General features: G+C 43.7%; 1 protein-coding gene and 1 long non-coding RNA gene across 2 annotated transcripts; both read right to left on the bottom strand.

The window, feature by feature from the left end:
• Positions 1-7,844: 7,844 nt before the first annotated feature.
• LOC309539827 lies at positions 7,845-13,339 on the bottom strand. The gene is made up of 3 exons (XR_014222990.1): positions 13,239-13,339; positions 10,261-10,360; positions 7,845-7,921 (listed from the first exon to the last, which is right to left on the bottom strand). It is a non-coding gene; the product is annotated as an uncharacterized lncRNA (long non-coding RNA).
• Positions 13,340-15,496: 2,157 nt separating this feature from the next.
• Positions 15,497-18,817, bottom strand: SOX17 (SRY-box transcription factor 17). The gene is made up of 2 exons (XM_082236193.1): positions 18,394-18,817; positions 15,497-16,718 (listed from the first exon to the last, which is right to left on the bottom strand). The coding sequence occupies exons 1-2, from the start codon at positions 18,680-18,682 to the stop codon at positions 15,859-15,861; spliced, it is 1,149 nt and encodes a 382-aa protein (XP_082092319.1). The 5' UTR covers positions 18,683-18,817; the 3' UTR covers positions 15,497-15,858.
• Positions 18,818-20,566: the final 1,749 nt, after the last annotated feature.

Here is a 20,566-nt window from a genome sequence, read left to right as displayed (position 1 = left end):
GAAGAACACCAGGTTTTTGTTGTTGCTGTTTTAGAACAAATTAATTACAGGCACGGGGAGCGTTTTCATCATGGCTGCTATGTGCAGTGAGGGAGAGTTTTTTAGATAGGATAACAGAAGAATGGGGTGAAATTTAACATGAACAAGAAAGCTTTCATCAGTGTGATTAGAAACCTTTCTCCAATGCCAAAAAGAAGATGGGGGAGCATGATCCAAATTGGGAAAATGGCAAGGAAGAAGAGGCTAAATCTGCTCCACATGACCCCCACCATGGCCTCTGTCTGGATTGGGGCTGCTGCACCTGCTATTGTTTTTCTTTCTTTTTTAAAAGAAAAGAAATATCCAAAAAAAGATGTGGTGTGGGCATTATAATCTTTCCAGCACCAGGTTAAAATGTGTCTATTTGTCCAGGCATTTTAAATGGTTGCATTGCCTTAGACTGCCTTACATTTTTAATAATTTTAATGCTGCCTCCAATTCTGACATTCTGTTAGGAATATTTTCTTAGTACATCTTGTATTTGGTATGAATAATTATTATTTATACTATTGTATTTGGAATCTGATTGAATGAAATGTGGTCTAAAAATATTTTAAACAATAAAAGTAAGTTCACACATGGTGTCACATCTAGTTTGATTCTGAGTCCCTTCCATAAACAATGTGGGTCCTTTAAAAAGGGGGGAGGAGACAATATTTTAAAATTAAGACCACCTTGTTGTGGTTTGGATTAGTCACTGATTTCTTTTTACAAATATTTCCAGTGTATGTATGTATGTGTGTGTATATATATACACACACACACACACACACACACACACTTAAGTAGTTTCCCCCCTCTTAAATGCAGTTAAACCTTTGAGAAGAGAGTGGGAAAGGGGGAGGAAACAGAAAAAGTAAAAGGAAATAAATGGAAAGAAACAAAGGAAAGAATAGTGGCAAGTGTTCTCAGTCAAACCAAGGGCATATATTTTAATCCACTGCTTTGCCCGATATCATTCATACCCACATTTTCTAGGCTCACACAGTCTTGTCAGTTAATGTGCTTGGAAAAAAGCTAAAAATTCCTTATCCATGCTTCTTTGTCAAACGTGCCCCTCAGGAATTTGACTTTTAAAAACCAAATAAGAATGCCGCATTAGGATTTCTGGCTTTATCAAAACCGCAGCAAGTATTCCACCTGCTGGACAAAGGCAGCAGTGACGCTTCCTTCACAGGAAACAGATGTAGCCAATATCTGCAATCTACACAATGACAAACAAAGGGGGAACAAAATCAAGGTTTCCCCTGTCTCGATATGCTAAGAAAATAAATAAAGTGGGATATGCAACCATCTGATTATAAGGACGTAAGAAGGTCATGTATTTGTCACAAAGGTTCTAAGTTCCTAAGAAATTTTAACATTTGTTCAGTGTGTTGCTGCTGTTGTTTTAAAAAGGCAAAATCATATTTGTTGCACTCAAATACAAAATTGCAAAACAAACATAAACAGCTGCCTCCTGGTTCTCAGCACAGGTACTTTTTCTGAGCAGCTATAATACACAAGAGCTAACTCAAGAAAAACCATCAGAAAAGCTACATACGTGCCATATATTTAAAGTGCCTGAGCCACATGACCAGCCCCAAAGAATCCTGGGAGGTGTAGTTCATTAAGTGTTCAGGGAATTATCGCTCTCTGCCGAATAAAATACTGTTTCCAGATTCCTTGGGAGAAGCCATAAGTGTTAAATGTATTGTCTGTATGCAGCCAGACCCTCTTGGCAATAATATTGGAGTGCATAAACCCTAAAAAAAAAAATTAGGGCTACGCACAACCACGAGCTTCTACTCCCCTGGTGGAACCTGCTGATTGTTGAGTTGCAGCACAATGTGATCAGAGGTCACAGTTTCTTTTATGGTGTCCTGCCTAATTTGCCTGACATTTGTTATCTTATCTTTCCCGCTTTTTATACCTTATTTTCTTTCCTTAAACTATACCCCCCCCATATGCTCACAAAAAATTGCTGATGACTTCCTGGTACCTTTGCATTACTGTATTTCTTTATCAGCTATCAACACGGTGTGACACCTGCATAAAGTGACATTGTAATATATTGGGCAAAAGAGGAGGCCTTTCCAAATGATGGAACAAAGCCCTCGCCATTCTTTTCCGTTCCTTTCCTTATACCCACTCACCATCCAGTTTTAACATCCCCCATTGTTCTCTTGACCGTTCCCCATCAGACACAGTACTTCCCCTTTCACTTCCTTCAGATTTTGCCAACTCTGCATGGCCTTTCTGGCAGAACAATCCCATGTACAGTGGTACCTCTAGTTATTGGCTCGATCCATTCTGGGGTGCCGTTCGCACCCCAAAAAGTCCATAACTAGAGTGCCGCTTCTGCGCATGCATGCAGCACAATAGAGTGCTTCTGCGCATGCATGAAACACGCAGAACACTTCTGCGCATGCATACACGGCGAAACCTGGAACTATACACTTCCAGGTTTGCCACGTTCGCAAGCTGAAAAGATGCAACATGAACTTAACAGAACATGAGGTATGACTGTATAGGAAGGCAGTGGAATTTACACCAGCTTAAGTCTAGCAGTTTGAAAGCACATCAAAGTGCAAGTAGATAAATAGGTACCGCTCTGGTGGGAAGGTAAACGGCGTTTCCGTGCGCTGCTCTGGTTCTCCAGAAGCGGCTTAGTCATGCTGTCCACATGGCCCAGAAGCTGTACACCGGCTCCCTCGGCCAATAAAGCGAGATGAGCGCCACAACCCCGAGTTGGCCACAACTGGACCTAATGGTCAGGGGTCCCTCTACCCTTTACCAAGTCAAGCTTAGTTACCCCTATTCCAAATCCCACCTCAAGCCTGGTAGATAGGAAACAAGCCTTGGAAACAGAATTTTACCAACACCACCCATTTTTGCTGGTGTAAGTTTCACGCGACTGAACTGAAAAGGGTTTGGAACAGGGGTAAGTACATCACTAAGTTCCACTGGCTGAGTCAGCAAAGCCTGAGCTCAGCCGGGTTGAGGGAGTTATGTAGGCATATCACTTTCTGAGCTGTGATGAGGGAGTTGTGTCAGCTGAGCCCCTGCTTAGCTGGGACAGCCCAAGTTCCATCTACTCCAGACTCTCTCATCCCAATGGATCTTGGGTATGGATGGCTCTGTTAATTTAGTTCAGATTCTGGCTAGTCAGCTGTCCCATAGAGACATATTATTCACCTGTCTCTGTAAGCAGAAGCTTAAATTGTCAGCTCAGCAGCTGTGTGCAGGTCAGATCAGCTTGACTAGATGTTCATCTAGGGCAATCATAGGCAAACTCGGCCCTCCAGATGTTTTGGGACTACAACTCCCATGATCCCTAGCTAACAGGACCAGTGGTCAAGGATGATGTGAATTGTAGTCCCAAAACATCTGGAGGGCCGAGTTTGCCTATGCCTGATCTAGGGCCTAGAAAAGTACTGCAAGAACTATCTTGATTCTGCTTCACAACCTAGTGAAAAACACACCACAGCTAAAATGAAAGGCACAAGTTAAATGGGTGTGTAAACTTCTGTAGTCTGAATAACTTATCCTGACTACATCACTTTTTTTGGTTCCAGATACTTTTTGGGGACAAGGGGGGATCCATCATTAGATTCCTGACTCCAGTGCTAACTGATATTTTTGAAGATGGCTTCTTTTGAGCAGAAATAATGCAGAAATTGCTTGCTATGAGATCACTTTGTAAGAATAAAATGTAATTCATTTGCTTGTTTTTATTTGTACGTTTCTTTAACCACACTTTTTCTTGCATAACTGCCATGCAGTTTTGAATATTGATTGGCAGTAAACTATTCCTTTAACCACATATACTATTCAACTTTACAATAAAGCTGAATAATATTGCATGAGACATTGTAAAACAATTTAAGAAACAAAATGTCATAAAAGATGACAATATCAAGGAGGCAGACATTTCCTACAATTAGCAATTGTTCTCAAGGGCAATCTGATCATTCATTTTCATAACATAGACTGGTAAAATGGTGATAGCATTTTTATTTAATTGTTCAGCACCAATATTGTAGGTTGCTGAGTTAGCCATCAATAAAGAACCACAAACATGGTCAAATGTATAATCACATACGATTTAAGCAAACTCTGAGCAATTTCAGTCCAACAAAATTATTCTGTGTAAAAGCTCCATCAAATGATACCTTTCAATTTTAAATTGCCGTTTGGAAAGAGACAAACTTCAACCACATAATTATAACACATGTCCTCTCTGCAAGATCAGTTCTGAGAGTGGAGTTTTAACCTTTCTGTTTTACTATACAGTGCCTCATCTTTATCACACTTGATATAGCAAACATACTGTTTTTGTTTTGTTTTGTTTTTTGTCTTGCTTTACTCCCTATCAGCAAAACACACAGCATCTGAAGAAGCCACAAACCCTCCTTTTGTGTATGTTTTCTCACAGATTAAGCTAACTTTTAAGTAGATTAATGGTTTGCTTTCAACCCTGACAGTTTCCCCTGCCACACACACAGATCTATTTTTGACTCAAATTTTATTTTAGGATGTCCTGGCTCTGATGCTAAATTAGAAACCATGGTGTGAATTTTATAGAACACTATTTCCTTTTATAAAGGATGTTCACAGCTAATCTGTCATCTAAAGGGCAGACAGAGGTCAATAAGGCTAGGAAACCAAGACAGGTGGGCTGATAGAAGCATGAAACTTGATTTTTCCTAGTACTGCAGTGGCTAAATTAAAACTCTCCTTGTTTCTTTTCATTGTCAAACAAAATCAAAATGTATGGCAACACAAATAATACATATCAGTCCCCATCATGACTGATGTTCCTGGGATTTCACATCTCTTTCAGCTACAGTATATGCAACTGTCATACTGTCATACTTCCTGTTGTGATCAGCTTTCATGCTGCACTGTAAACCTGTACACATGATTTATGCCACATTTTAGAGGCCTTTTCAGTGCAGATAATGTAATATTCAAGAAATGAATATTGACTTTAATAAGGCACTGTAAACCTGCATACATTATATTGTATTTATGAGATATTTTAGAGTTGTTTTCAGTGCAAATAAAGTGGTATTCAACAAATGAAACAATCATGCATTGATCTTATACTTAAAAATAACATTTTTAAAAAGCACCAAGATTGCAATCAAGTAATTCGTGAGTTACGTTGATTGATGTCAATGAAGCTACTCTAAGTATGAGTTATTGAATATTACCCATAAAATATATGAATTTCTGTCTGCCTGCATTCATATTTTCCCTGACCTGAATATTGGAAGCCCTTGTCCATGATGCCTTTATGGCCTAATGCACAAACCACTTCAACGTGCTACTTTAGCTATATGGAATGAATGAATGAATGAATGAATGAATGAATCTTTATTTGCATCAGCCATTGACCATAGCAATAAAACAACAATACGATATATAAATGCTTATCTATATGGACTTTAATGCAAGTAAACATGCTCAAAACTAATTGCTCTGAATATTAGTTTTGTGGCTGAGGCTGATACTTGGACGTAGCTCTGTTGGTTAGAACACTATGCTGATAATGCCCAGGTTGCAGGTTTGATCCAGCTGTATATTCCTGCATCGCAGGGAGTTGGACTAGATGAACCTTGGGATCGCTTCCAACTCTACAATTCTATCTTTTTTTTAAAAAAAAACCACATCCTAAAAACAGTACAAAGATTTAAAAACAAATCCAGACATAAAAATAGTTCCAGTGCAGACGCAGACTGGAATAAAGATCTATATTTAAGTTATAAGAATTCTACTCGAAGTAAACAAGTTTTGAATGGGGGCATCAAACATCAGTGATGTGACAGTTTCTACTTTGGTAAAGATGTGGTTAATTGAAGACGTGAAAGTGATAGCACTCACGGATGGAAAAAAAGACTTTTATGATGCTGGCAGCAGTTTTTTGACCTGTAGAACTAAACAGGATATTCAGCTGGAGTCAAGGCTGTCTCTCTTTCAGATTTCAGGAAAAGCTATGAAACCAACCCTGCTCACAAGAACTGATCTGTAAGTTACATCATTTCAGTGGTGCTATGAACTTTAGTCAATTTGTGTGTGTGCATTTTAACTGCTATGTTTATTATGTGTCCCTTTACATTTTTAATGAGTCAATTATCATTTGTCAATAATTATCTCCAATGGTTTGCCCCCTACTAATTAGTTGCCCATCCACCCACAAACACATTAATCTTCCTTGAGTATTTTAGTTTCTGGAGCCTGCCAAGCCCTAAACTATCATCAACTCTACTGGTTGCTCAATTTACACCTGCTAAGATGAGATCAGCCAATATTAGTTTGGACAAATGAAGTTTTTGCTGGGGTAGTCTAAAGTTGCCTACCAGCCATGGATAAGCAGCTACCGTGAGATGCTTTAATGAGCAGCATTTTTTATATAAGAGAGAGAGAGAGATTAAAATCCCCCTTTTGAAAAGATGCCACTTCCATTCATTTTTTAAAAGCCAGTTATAAAAATGTAGCAGTTTATGTTTTTGCATTTAAGATAATGTAATTTTTTTGGAAATTCCTGCCAGTGGAAGAACAGCAAGGAGGGAGCCAAGCTAACTTCTCTAGGAATGGAATTCTAAAGTCTGGGAGCAGCCACCGAGAAGGCCCTCTCCTGCATGCCTGTGAAGGTGACAGGACCGAGAAGAGGCCCTCCCACAAAGATCTCAGGACCCTGGGAAGTTTGTATGAGAGAATGCTGTCTTTCAATAGCCTGGGCCTAAGCATAACTTGCACTTTGAAATGTGCCTGAAAACAGATTGTATGCTTTCTGTAGCCAGCTCTGGTCAACCATCTGGCTGTAGCTCTTTGAGTTTTGGAGCACTGGAGGGCAGCCTTAGCCAGGAGGGAGGCAGCAGCTGGGGCACCCTAGCCAAGTGCCACACGGTGTCACACGGTGTCCCACGCTTTGTCCTGGCTGCATTGTTAGGCAGCACTGGGCCTGTCCACTGGAGGGCATCCTGCAGCCCCAGTACCACCCTTGGCACCCCACTCCCCCAAAATCTCCCTTCTTCTGCTACTGGGTGCACTAGCTTCAACTGTGCAAATACCCCCTTGGCCACCTCAGAAACCTGGGCATCCAGACTCAGGGTGAAGCCCAGAAGCACCCGCAAACTGTGAACCTGTGTCTTCAAGGGGAGTGTAGCCCCATCCAGCACAGGCTGAAGAGCACTTCTGTCTTGTCTGGATTAAGTTTCAATTTGTTCACCCTCATCCAGGCCATTACTGATGGTAGAAACCAGCTTAGTTGATGAGGGTTTGAGCCAAACAGCATCTGGAAGGCTACAGATTCCACATTTCTGCTCTAGAGAGATTGCCAGCATCATAAGGAATATAAACCACTTAAAGGTTTTGTTTATGATTAAGCTGTATCTAAATTAAATATATAAGGCAGTCTCCCCTTACATGTGCTGGCTATGCTAAAGGGACTTATAGTCCAAAATTTGTTTATGTGAATCGTTCTTGGATCACAGTATGATGCCCATTAATTTACATTTCATAAAGGAACAAGTAGACAATCCCCGTCCCGTCCCGCAAAAAAACCGCACAAACACCCCCACACACCCTAGAAAAGCAACCCTAACATGGTTGTTTAATGAACTGAAATGTTAAGTCAATAATTATAGAGCACTGAGTTTTGAAAACACAGGATGTAAATCTTAAGGACTTGGAAGTGTTTTCTTCCATTTTCTCACCAATTAAGTAAGATCCACTTTCCTAGCCTCAGGAGCACGCAGGTTTATCAGGTGTAAGTGTGTACACATAGCATTAACCATGTTCCGTGGTGCTGCATCTTCCTATTATGCTTCTTACAGCCAAAGGAAGGAAGCAAACATAAAATTACCAAACAATCTTCAAGCTTTGCTTTCTGGGCCTGTGAAAAGATAAATGATCCATTCATCATATTTTCATGCAGAAACTTTTCATTTAATATATATTAATTGTTAATGATTAATTTTAATAATATTTCTGTTTCCTCCCGTAGGGGATCATATTTCCTCAATAAACAAGAGGGTACCTCCCTTATTTGGAAATACTGATATAACTGCAGGGGAAATTATCAGGTTAACACTTCTATATATGATTTAATCCCTTGCCTAGATATTAATTACACAACCCAATTCTGCTTAGTACCATGGTGTCATGTTCCCAATCATACCATTTGCATGTGATATGAATTCACTAGTCATATTTTGTGATATTCAGGATCTGATATGCACATACCACAAAGTCACAAAATTTCCACATGGAAAAACCCTGGCTGATCAAGTCCTATCAAATAATAAATAGATGTCAAAATCCACATATTTCAAAGGGAGTCCAACTTAATTATGGTTAGGAAGTAGCAACTGACCCATTTTCTATTCACCTCATACTCATCGGGAACTAAATTATTTAAAACAACAGCACAGATTTGCATTCAGAAATATGGATCCAAGTTTAGACATTGATGAATATTGGCTTGCCTTTTTGGTCATTCAGGATAAAACCTATGACTGCACAAACATATTCCAGTATTTTCAAAAAACAGGAAAATAATTGTTTTAAACAGGATGCATGCAGAATAAATTTTGCTTCTAAATCACAGCAACAAGAAGCCTTGAAGAAAATCAGACACTGTAAAGTAATCCCACAATACCTTGGAAAAAAACCCAAGATTACTTTGTTCCTAGACATATTCTTTGTGGATAAATGAAGCTGGCATTCTTTCGGTGAAGAAACAAAATGTTTCTTCATAACCCTTAAGAAATACAAAATGAAACAAAGTTTCGCTCAGATAAGCAAAGAAACGCAAGGCTTTTTCTGATACTTGCATTAAAAACAGTGCAGGAGACTTTTGTCTGCAACTATGAAGTTGGGATAACTTGAGATGACATTATTCTGATCTCTGAAATGGTCAGTGAGAGACCTTGAGGGCTTCTCTAGGCTGAACAAGTGCTTTTATACATGCATGCCTAAGCCATTGCTTAGGTAGCCAAAATAGTGCTACCCATATATAAGAGGGAGGTGCCGTTGATCTCCCTCCCTATCTGCTCAACTTTTGAATGCTTCCTTGTTTTTAATTGCAGGCATGATTAATCCCCATAATATATGTCAATGCAGTAGGAACATAACACAAACCCTGCCTGATAATGCCAAAAGCCTATCTAGTCCAGCATCCTGTTCTCCCAGTGGCCAATGAAGTGCCCATAGGAAGCTCACAGACAGGATCTGAGTGCAATAGTACTCTCCCCACTTACATTCTCCAGCAGCTCGTATTCAGAGGTACACTGTCTCTGATGGTAAAGGTAGAACATAACTATTGATGCCACTGATAGTTTTATCCTCTATCAATTTGGCTAATCCTTTTTTAAAGCCATCCAGGTTTTTGGATGTGACTACACCTTGTGGGAACAGATTCCACAGCTTATCTATGCAGCATGTAAACAATGCTCTCCTTGGGGGAATGCACCTGGCACCATGACTGTCAGTTTTTAGGTGCTTGGCCTATATACCCAGGCCTTCGGTATTCAAGATAGCTTCTGTTGTGATACTCACTGTGGGGTACAGCTTGTCCTTCTTATGGGCACTTTAGGAATTTTGTATTTTATTTTTCTATTTTTCTAAATAATTTTTATTGGTTTTTTCATAATTTTATAAAATTTAACACAACCATTTCAAACATTAAAGTGCAAGGTTCTTTTGAATCTTCGGACCTCCTTCCCTCCCTCCCTGGGTTCCATCTGGCTGCATCTTTTACCCTTATCCATCTGTTAAATAACCATAATTCTCATAAATAATTCCACATTACAAGTGTCATTACATCCCTGCCAGATATTTTAACTGTTTACAGTGGTCTTTTAAATAAATTACGAATTTACTCCAGTCTTAGAAAATACTTGATCAAATTGTATTTAAATTTTCTAGTTCTGAATTGATTGTATCTGTTTTTATTTTATCTTGCGAAGTTGCATTGTGACATTTTTTGGATAAAGCGACAAACAAATGTGCTGGTTGTTGTTATTGTGGTGGTGAAAAGGCTCCTTTGGTCTGTCCTGAATCTTAAAATGTTCATTTTCACTTTCCGTTGTCCTAAGCTATATCACAGGGTGAGGAGAAAATGAGAAAAGGGAGAGAGGGAGTGAAGGCTCATTGAAGGGAAGGTAAAAGAGATGAATAAAAATTGCCCATATATTATCCTGTCCTGAATCTGATAAATGGGTGTTGCCTCACCTGCTCTGTTCTTTCCCTGTTCTGTGGAACTAATGTAGCCTGTGACTCAATCAGGTGTCCGTTACTTAAATCAATCAGATAAGGAAATGTCCTGAGTCTTCTAGAAAGAAAGAAATGTAAAATTCAATCATGAGACTATCACTTAAATCAATTAGCTAGATATCCAGAGCCAGCTACAGAGAAATAAATGCAGAAGTCAGGGATCATCATTTTCATTTAATTGCAACCTGGCCATTAAAACTCAGTGGTTTCTGACTCTTTCCCCCTCCACACATTTGTGGAAGCCTTTCTCCGCACCAGCTAAGGGAAAATCTCTAGGAAATGTTTCATATTGGCAATGCAGAGTACTGTGTGAGGACTCAACATCTGTCTTAACTATCATGTCCAAGGGTGCTGCGTTTCCAGATTATCTGCATCAAAAGTTAAGATCTTGAATCTGAAACAAGATTGTGAGTCCTGAGTGCAGGTTTTGGGGCTTATACCTAACACAGAGAGATGAACTACAGTATTTGACATCTCATTTTGCTGAAATTACACTTTGCTGTAATTCACGCTTGTTGTGGATAAACTGATGTGTAGCCCAACCCCATGCACATTTACTAAGAAGCAAACACCACTGGGTTGAATTGGGTGCTTACTTCCAAACAAGCATGCATATAGAATTGCAATGTGCTCCTGTTTGCTCACTGCCATTTACCTGCTACAATTAAATGAGTTTCCAAATCAGGCTGCAGCCCTAAACCCACATGTAATCCGAGTCCATTCATGCTTACTCAGATGTAAATCCCATTGTGTAGAACAGGACATGCTCCCATTTGAGTGGGCATAGGGTGATAGCCTTAGACACCTACTTTACAGTCCATTTAATGTATATCCTCCAATAAGAGCATAAATATATTCTCTTGGGATCTCAGCAAACTGCTAAGCCTAAATTGCAGGTAGAAGCAAGGCAACATCTTAAAAATTACACAAAAAGTAAAGATAGCTTGGTTGGCTCTTACAAAAAAAAGTCCATATGAGGGCTATATCTTTATTAGGCCAAGCAAAACGTCATTAAATAAGGTAGTGGAAAGCACCTCATTTGAATGTCTACTAGCTTCACCCACACCTCCATCTTACCAATGCAGACATGGATGGCTTGAGTAACCCTAGCAACCTTTTCCTCCCCTCATACCCCTTGAATTTTCAACATTTAGTTTGATGAAGGGTTCTGTGGAACCTGAAAGCTTGCACACTATTTTATGACCTTTTGATTAGCCCAATAAAGGTATTTACCTCATAATTTCATAAGTATAAAAATAACTTCATAATTTTTAAAACATGTATTTCTTTTTCACAGTTCCGTTCCTTCATTAATGTTCATCCTGAAGAGATTTTCCCCAAATCCCCTTACATTGCCAGCCTAGATGGACCTGTGTTCAGTGGAGTGGGCCATGTTAGAATGATGTTGAATACCATGGACACTGGTATTCCTCATGTATTTGTTGATTGGCACACCCCTGCTGCTGCATGGACCAATTTTTCTTAATATTTTTTTATACATGGAGGATTTATATTGATTTTATAGCTGCTTACCAGTTAGGGCTTCCTGGGAATTGTATTTGGTGGTCCCTTGATTCTCCCTTCAACTATAATTCCCAGCATTTTGATCAAGCCTATTTTTCAGCCTGTAGCTGAGATAGAGATGATCCAACAGAAAAACAGCAAATAAAAAGTGTAAAAGCCTTTTCCTTGAGGAGCTTAGTGATACTGTGATACTTGATCTCATCAAAAGTTTTCCCTTAAGTACTATAACTGTAGATCACTGGTTAATCAATGTGATCAATATGCACAAAATGAACTGACATTTTAGTTGTCATGCAGATGCAAAAGCGACAGGTGGTGATGAGAAAGAGAGCAATTGCCTAAAAATACACATTTTGGCAAAACAAGTCAGTTAATTGACTCAGACTATGTTTAAGAAGTCTGGAATTTAGACAATCTCATTGTGTTTTGATGTTGAAGTGAGTTCATACACCAGTTATCAGCTGGATTATTTGATCTAGGCTGGGGCTATCTTTCTCTTGTAGAGATAGGTGGCCTTAGGTGTGATTAAGCTAGTCCTCACTTTTTTTAAAAAATGAGCATTTTGGAAAGCTTTCCCATTTTTCCACTCATCCTGAAACCACCCATTATTAATGTTAAGGATGTGCTGGTCTAGAGCAATATGGAAGGGGGACAGATTGAGTTAATATTGAACTTTAAGCTACAGTCCTATCCACACTTACCTATGAATAAGACTCTAAACAGTGAGATTTACTAAAGAAAAAGCCTGTATCTGGCTGTACTGCATGACTGCAGTCCCAACTATACTAATTTTGGATTAAGCCCCACTAAACTTAACAGGAACTTTCTTCCGAGTAAACATGCGTTCTCCCATTTTGCCTGCAAGGCTATTTTGGTCGAGCCACGCCCACCTACATCGTGTAGGCACCGCTGTGATAAATGACATTTTGCAAAGGCACAGGGCTTTGTGAACGCTGACAATCAGCTAACGTCAGCGCCTATCTACGTGGGCAAAGAGAAAAGGATCACCTGACATTATGACATCAATCGGTCGAAAGCGGGCCAGTTTATCCACATGTCAAATTTGACCCGTGGAGCGGTGGGTGGGGAGGGGGGGTTAGGATCTGGCCAAATCCAGCTCCCCAACCGTCACGTAAAGGACTAGGTGTGGCCTGCGAAAAACCGCAAGAACCTACCAGTGTTTATCGCGAATTCTCATCAAGCACAGTAGGTCTTTCTTCCAAAGAGGATTGGTTTGGGATTAGGTATTTACCAACCAATGGACCTAAATACAAACTAAAAATGAAGTTATGGTAGAAGTGGAGGTGGTGAAATCGAGTTAAAAGAAGACATTTGAAATACATACTGAAGCTTCCAATCCAATAAAGTGGGTTTACTCTAAAGTAAATACGATTGCCTTAAATGGGGCTTACTCTTAAGCACTGTAGCATCAATCTACAGAAATGACCAGCTTTATTTGCCTATTTTCGCTGCAAGGTGCAGAAAAACTTTCAATTCACCACCCGCTTTTCCTCCTACCATCGGTTTACGGTTTGTGAGAGGGCAAAGTGCGAAGTTACATATGTTTCCGCGCCTCTTTATCTCGCAGCTTGGAAGAAATTAACACGATCAGTTCCTAAACGCAAGAGAAAGTCACCGGCCCAATTGTTCCCTTGGGATAAAAAGGGGGCAGTTCGGATGAACCATTCCAATGAGTTCAAGCTGAAGGGGATCTAGTTTTGAGCCGAAATTGGCACTACCCAATTTCTTGCACCCTAGACAGTTCGGTTGACCGAATTGTCCTAGCGTGATTTCAGTTAATAGACCAATTGCTTTGAAGCGTCTCTTTTTCTCTTTTGATCGCCTTTGACTGAATCTGCAATCCTGAAACTAGAGCTAGGAAGGGAAAGGGGCGCTTTCTTTTTTTCTTCTCTTTCGCTCTCCCAGAATAAAGCGCTCTTTCAAGTGCTGCTCAAGAAACTGAGAAAGGGGAGAGGGAAAATACTTACGAGGTGATTTGTAAGTAAGACTGTGCTTTTTAAATGGCACACAAACTAATTATTTTTGAAGAAAATAATCCCCAGTATCCTCTTTCGTTTCAAGTTCAAACTTACAAGGAAAAGCTCTTCGTTACCCCAAGCAAAGGGAGACTGTGTCCGGACTGGAACACTTCACCTCACTAGTGATGGTGAAGTTTTCTAAAATAACATTTTCTTTTTTTCTTTTTCTTTTGTTTTCACGGTGCTGGTGTTTTTCCAATACGAATGTGGGACAGGGGACCTCAAAGGAAGAGATGAGGAAGTGATCAAGGGAAATCAAAATCAACCTGATTTAATCTGGAACGCTTGGTTTCATTCGGCGCCTTGCTGATAAACTTAAAACCATCACGGGACAGATAACTCCTCTTCTTTCCCTAGAACTTGATCCTCCTTTGCAGAGTAGCATTTGCCAACCTGGTCCCGCCCGCCCCCCGCCAGTGCTTTAGACCCCCAACTCTCATCAGCCCCAGCTAACACGACCAGTGTTCAGAGATGGTGGGAGAACCCAGTAACAGCAGGTCCAGTAACAGCAGGCGGGCACCAGGGTGACAACGGATTCCTTCCGAAGAAGTACACCCCAGGCTGTGCACTCGGGATCAAGCGTTTTGGTGTCCCTACACAAGGCTGTGACTGGGATCACAACTTACCTACACCTCCTACCTGTTCTTCCCAAACCTGTTCATTTATTGCCAGAAATTATTTAAACGGTAAACTCACTATTTTGAGAGGAAAGGCAATTGGAACACCGCCGTCCTTTATTTTCAAACCAGCTGTAGTGGATAATCACATTATTTTGCTAAGAAATACCCTTTCCAAAAGGGAAGCTACTTTTACTAGATCCCCGGGACCCATGAGCCAAAGGCTCACTGGGGGGAGGCAAGAGAGCCCGAGTTTCGGAGTTGCAGAACGGGGTGGAGTGGAAGATTCGTTTGCACGCAAATCTCCTCTTGGCTGCCTTCAGCATTTTTTACTTCAGCGGTTTAGTTTAGAAAAGAGTAGCGAGGGGAGAGAAAAATCGTGCGACCCCTGCATCTAGAGCCCTGCTTTAGTGACTCCTGTGGAAAGTTCTCCAGCTGTAGGGAAAAACTGCCAGCATTTAAACAAACTTTCTGAAGTACTACTAGTATCTGGAATAGTATTATTTGGAAAGAAGTGGGGTACGGATCTTGAGATTCGAGTGCCAGTGAGATTATAGTTCAGTAATTGTATGTTCATGGTAACTGCTTTGGGAGATGTCCCCCAAAGTCCAATACCTTTAATATGCCACCTTATAATTACAGATATTGGATGGAGGTAAAACAGACTCTGCTTTATACACATCTCACTCTACAACCTTCCAGCTTCTAGGCAGAAGTCTTATTAAAAGTGCCTACTCCAGGATCATTGTAGCAGCACCGAGGGGACCCGACAAGGAGTGTGAAGTGCGAATTGTTTGACCTGCTCTCGGTTCTCCTGTTTGGCACAGAGGAAGCTGCCTCGGACTAAGCCAGACCATTGACCCATCTTCCTCCATGTTTTCTACACTGACTGGCAGAGACTCCCCCCCCCCAAAGATGCTGCGAGCTGAACCGGAGACCTTCTGCTCTACCTTCCGCAAAGGTGTTGGGTATATTTACACACGGCGAAGCCCGCAAGAACGACACCATCACTCATAACCACCTGAGTTATTTTATTGCCGAGCTGTTTCCAAGTCAAACGTCTACTGGGGGTTCCCCAAGTCCCACCCCCTTCTGTACAAGGACCCCTTGAAGGAAGCGGGTTCGCAGGCGAAGGGCGAGTTGCCTCCTAGTGAGCTCTAAGGGCAGCCTCGCTGGCTCTGTCCGATCATGTGGAGGTTACAGCAAGAAGGAAAGGGGGAAAGGGGAAACGAAGGCTCCGGCGGGTACTTAAAAAAAAAAACCCGCTCAAAGGTCCCAGGCCTGGTTTCTAAAAATGTTCCAGTCAATAAATTACAATAAATAGAACCGAGGGATCCAGTCCGCTCCTGCCTCTATTCCAGTCCGCCGAGTCCCTCTCACAGCTCCGGATAGCCTCCCCCTCCTCCCGCGGCTGCGCAGTAGTAAGCGGCGGCCGAGTTCGCCTCCGAGGCCTCGTGGCTCGCATAGGGAGGGAGGCCCAGTTCGCCGGGCCGGCAGCCGAAGGGCAGATACTGCTCGAACTCGGCGCGGTCCACGTCGGCCAGCAGCTCCACGTCATGCGGGGGAAGGTGCTCCAAGCCGACGGCGGCGTCTCCTCGACGGCAGGCCTGCTGCTGCTGCTGCTGCTGCGCGGGATCCTGAGCAGAGGCGTAGGCGGCCACGGGAGCCGCGAAGCGGGCGCGGAAAAGCCCGGCGCTGCTGCCGCCAGGGGCGCCGTTGCAGGGATACTCGGCCCCGGGGGGCGTCGGGTAGCCGTAGGGCCCCAGCAGGCAGCCGCCTTCGTCGGGCTGGTGAGGCGGGAAAAAGGCGGGCTCTGCGCAGGCGCCGCTCTGCGACTCGGGCTCGGGGGTGGGCAGGTTGTAGCTCCCGAAATGGGCGCCCAAAGCCGGCAGCGGGAGAGGCGCGCAGTCTCGGTAGTGGAAGTTCCCGCCGGCGTAGCCCGGCTGCTCGGGGTACGGGAGGCCCAGCCCCTCGCAGCCGCTGCCCCCGTCCATGGACAGCCCCAGCTGGTGCTGCGGGTGGTGGTGGTGGTGCTGCTGTTGCTGCTGCTGCTGCTGCACGGGGAGGAAACCGCCTTCGCCCGCGCCGTCGCCGCGCTTGAGGCGCTTCACCTGCTTCCTCCGCCGCGGCCGGTACTTGTAGTTGGGGTGGTCGCGCATGTGCTGCAGCCGCAGCCGCTCCGCCTCCTCCACGAAGGGCCGCTTCTCCTCCTGGGTCAGCGCCCGCCACGACTGGCCTGTCAGCGAGAAGAGAAGGGGAAACGGAGGTTTCAAACAGGCGCCCACCATTCAGCCTCGGCGGCTGCCGGTCATTTCCCCCCCCCAACCTCGCCACACTCTGCCCGCTGGTCTCCCCTCAGCCAGGCAGGAAAACAAGTCAGTGGACAACGCAGTCCTAACATTGAAGTTAATCCCATACAGCCCTCACCCCAAATCTCGGCGCACTCTTTGCCCGCTTGGCGCGGACTTTCCCTCAGGCAGGAAAAAAGTCAACTGACAGTCCTAGCAATGCCTACTCAGAAATGGATTCCATGCTCCAAGGTACATATGACCATTGCCTCCCACACCACCTCGCATCCCTCTCGGGGATGGGCAATCTGTGGCCCTTGAGGGGTTTCTGGATTCCCAGCTCCCATCAGCGTGAAGCAACCATTGGTCAGCGGTGATCGGAGCGGAGGTCCAGCAACTTCCGATGGGCCAGAGGTTTCCACGCTCCTCTCAGCCGGGTGTAGGCAAGAGGGATGCACCTTCGGGGACGGACCTCTTCGGAGCCGGGGCGGTTGCTTCTGGCTTTCGGGGGGATTTCAGGCTGCAGTGAGGTAGCCAGCATTTGAGGGACGACCACAAGCAGTTTGCTTAATAACTAGAAAAATTCCTTCCAGTAGCACCTAAAGACCAACTAAGTTAGTTCTTGGTACGAGCTTTCATGTGCATGCATTGGTATCTGAAGAAGTGTGCATGCACACGAAAGCTCATACCAAGAACTAACTTAGTTGGTCTTTAAGGTGCTACTGGAAGGAATTTTTTTATTTTGACTATGGCAGACCAACACGGCTACCTATCTGTAACTTAATAACTAGAGTATGTGACACTTATATCCGGGCTTCAAACAAGTGTAGACCCTTCGGGAGTCTGGATGGCAGAAGACTAGTTTTATGTGGATAAACAAGGTCGGCCTCCTCGCGCCCTAGACCCAGCAGCTGAGAGGAGCAGCGCCGGCATTGCGAGGCCAACCGTCCTCCCGGTTGCGAAAGAGTATTTCCCTTCCCGTTCCCCGGGCCAAAAAAGGCACGTCGGATTATAGCAATGTAAATAAATATGTCGCTGGAATCCGAATCTTTGCCGTCGGACATTCCATTAGCTATGTCGAGGTTGAAGCCTTTTCAGCCCTCCTGCTCCCGTGCTGCCCTCTTAGCCAGACCCTGCCTGCATGGGGGGCGGGATCGAGGGCCAGAGCGGCCTGGGAACTGCTGCTCTGCCCCGTGCGCTCCGAGCTCCCGAGTGATTCCTTCGCGTGGCCGAGCCAGCTTCCCAAAGAAGGACCCTTCTCTTGCCGAGATGGCAGTTGCTTTGGGGTGTGCTCCCGCGCACAAAGGCCAACTCCTAGGGGTCGACGTCCCTTTGGCGTCCCCAATAATATATTGGAGTGGGCCGCGCGCCCCCGGTTGATGGGTATTATGCGGGTAGGGGCTTACCTGCCCCCCCCATATATTTTATTTAAGTTGGCACATCTGCTTTCGCGGAGCTACTTGGAATCCCCTTGGACTTACTTCCAAGGGAGCATGGGTGGGATTGCGCTGTTACTTTGTTGCAGGTAACAACAGCAAGGTCTAGGGACTTTCTTTGACACTGGCGCCTTACAGTCCGTGCCCCCTTCCCCCGTGCCTTTTGCCAAGCCACCCGGGCACTTACCCAGCATCTTGCTGAGCTCGGCGTTGTGCAGATCCGGGTTCTGCTGCGCCAGCCGCTTGCGCTCGTCCTTGGCCCAGACCATGAAGGCGTTCATGGGGCGGCGGATGCGCGCTTCCCCTTTGGCCCGGCCCGGGCCGCCTTGCTGGCCTGCATCGGCGGCCGCCTCGCCCTTGCTCTTGCCCTCCGGGCTCAGCGACTCTGCCCACGGACACTGCATCATGAGCGGAGGAGGGAGCGAGCACCGTCCTTGGTCGTCGCTGCTGGCGTATCCAGCATCGGGGCTGCTCATTGCCACGCTGCTCCGCCGGACCCACCCGCTCCTTGCCCTCGATCCTCTTCCTGGCGCCCCCGCAAGGCAAATCGGGATGGCTTGCTGGAAGGAACGCTTGGGAGAGACTCCGAGCGACACTCAGGCGGTCCGCGCTGGCTCTCGACTAGCTGGCGGCCGTCGCTGCGCGGCTTCGTTTAAACTGAGCCCGGGCCAATCGGCTTCGTGGGCGGGGCCGGGGACCGTCGCAGCGGGCGAGCAGAGGACCAGTTCCATCTGCAATTCACCTGTATGGGAGCTGGCCAGGAGTAACCTTTCCAGCGACAAGTGGATTTTTCCATGACTTGGGGCTACGTGGAAGTAAATTCCATTGAGATCAATGGGATCTACTTTCAAGTTAAGGGCGATTGGGCTCGGAATGAGAGGAACCCGAAAGTGACTCGTTACAGGTGACCGAAGAGGATGTCTTTGCTTGGGATCACGCTATTTAAGTAGTTTGTTTTTCTGGGAGGGAAAATGAACCACTTTCGACCTATTTTATCTGTTTCCTGTCTGCTGGACGTGTTTTCTAGACAGGAAATGTCATTGGTAAATCTGATGGAAGAAATACATTTTGAGAATGGGCTTTAAGAAGTGCATTTATAATTTGTAAGCGTTACATTTGTACATGATACGTTATCGTGTATCATAATTCGTTAAGTTTTTGTATCGCATGGGTACACGCACACAAATGGAGTCTAAAAATATATATTTTGTAAATGCAAGTATCATATTTATTATGGAAAACTATGCTCTAAATGTACTTCTTTTGTTTCTCAAACAGCTGCTGATGCTTCAGTTGGTATAATTAATTTAGAGTACTTGAACTTTAACTGGTTCATTTCCGATTATTTCAACAGCAGGAACTCAAGCACGTTTTAAGGGGTTTAAGTTTTTTCGAACTTAAGGGATTTCTAACATTTCAGCACAATATTATGCAATGTGTTTTTTACGATGTACATTAATGCACAAAATGAACAAGAGTATCACCTAATAATTTTTAAATGCTTTAAACCTTGTAACCTGCTCTGCGACTTGCTGTTGAAGGGCAGGTAATGAATTTAATCATCATCGTCATCATTACACCTCCTGCCAAACCACTATTGTTAACTCAACATTGCGCGGTTATGTAGGGGGTAATGAAAATCTTGGACACTTGCTTCAAAGAACCGGAAGTAAACGGTACTGATTCCAGCGAAAATGACTCCCAAGTGTAGCTGTAGGTTAGTATTTACGTTAGAAGGCGATGCTATTAAACGCACTGATGCTTACATGCTTTGAATTCCGATCTAATATTTTTTCTGAAATCAGTGATACTGATTTCAGCGTAGTACCTTCTTCCCTAAATAGCCTTACTGGAAAATAAGCTCCACAGCGGGACTTGCTTCCGAGTAAGCATGTATTGAGTTTCGCCACAAGGCTTGGTGTAACAGTCTTGACAGCTTCAGCCAAAACCAACATTCAGGTGAACGTAGTCGCTCCTTGCCTTAACTCAGCCTCACCAACTTGCGCTTCCTGCGGAATGCAATTAGTTGTTTTTCTTTGACCATTTAGTTATTTTTCTTTGACTATATCGTAAAGGTTCCCCCTGATCCTGAAGCCGTTCCGAGTTTAGTGTTTAGAATCGAGATTCCCAGGACCGCTTGGCTGTGAGTCAGCCTAGTTACTTTGGATCCAAGCTGTGGGTCAAAACGCCGCTGGATTGTATTCCAGGGTGAAAATAATTCGTGGATCAAGATGTCTGAGATACTGTGCAGTTAGGCTTATATACTTTGAACTATTTATTTATTTATTTATTTATTTTAAACCCCAAAATTATATTTTTTTTTTGCTGCTGAAAAGAAACGAAACTCTCTTGAAATGGTG

This window comes from Podarcis vaucheri (assembly GCF_965113315.1).
Source record: "Podarcis vaucheri genome assembly, chromosome: 8".
NCBI classification, from domain to species: domain Eukaryota; kingdom Metazoa; phylum Chordata; class Lepidosauria; order Squamata; family Lacertidae; genus Podarcis; species Podarcis vaucheri.
The sequence above is the reverse complement of the archived record's forward strand: the minus strand, read 5'-3'. Positions and strand labels throughout refer to the sequence as shown.

Excerpts from the sequence above, each read along its gene's own strand:
- SOX17 (XM_082236193.1), bottom strand. The coding sequence starts at position 18,682 with ATGAGCAGCCCCGATGCTGGATACGCCAGCAGCGACGACCAAGGACGG. Across the intron at positions 16,719-18,393 it reads CGAGCTCAGCAAGATGCTGG|GCCAGTCGTGGCGGGCGCTG; the intron begins GTAAGTGCCCGG and ends TCTCGCTGACAG.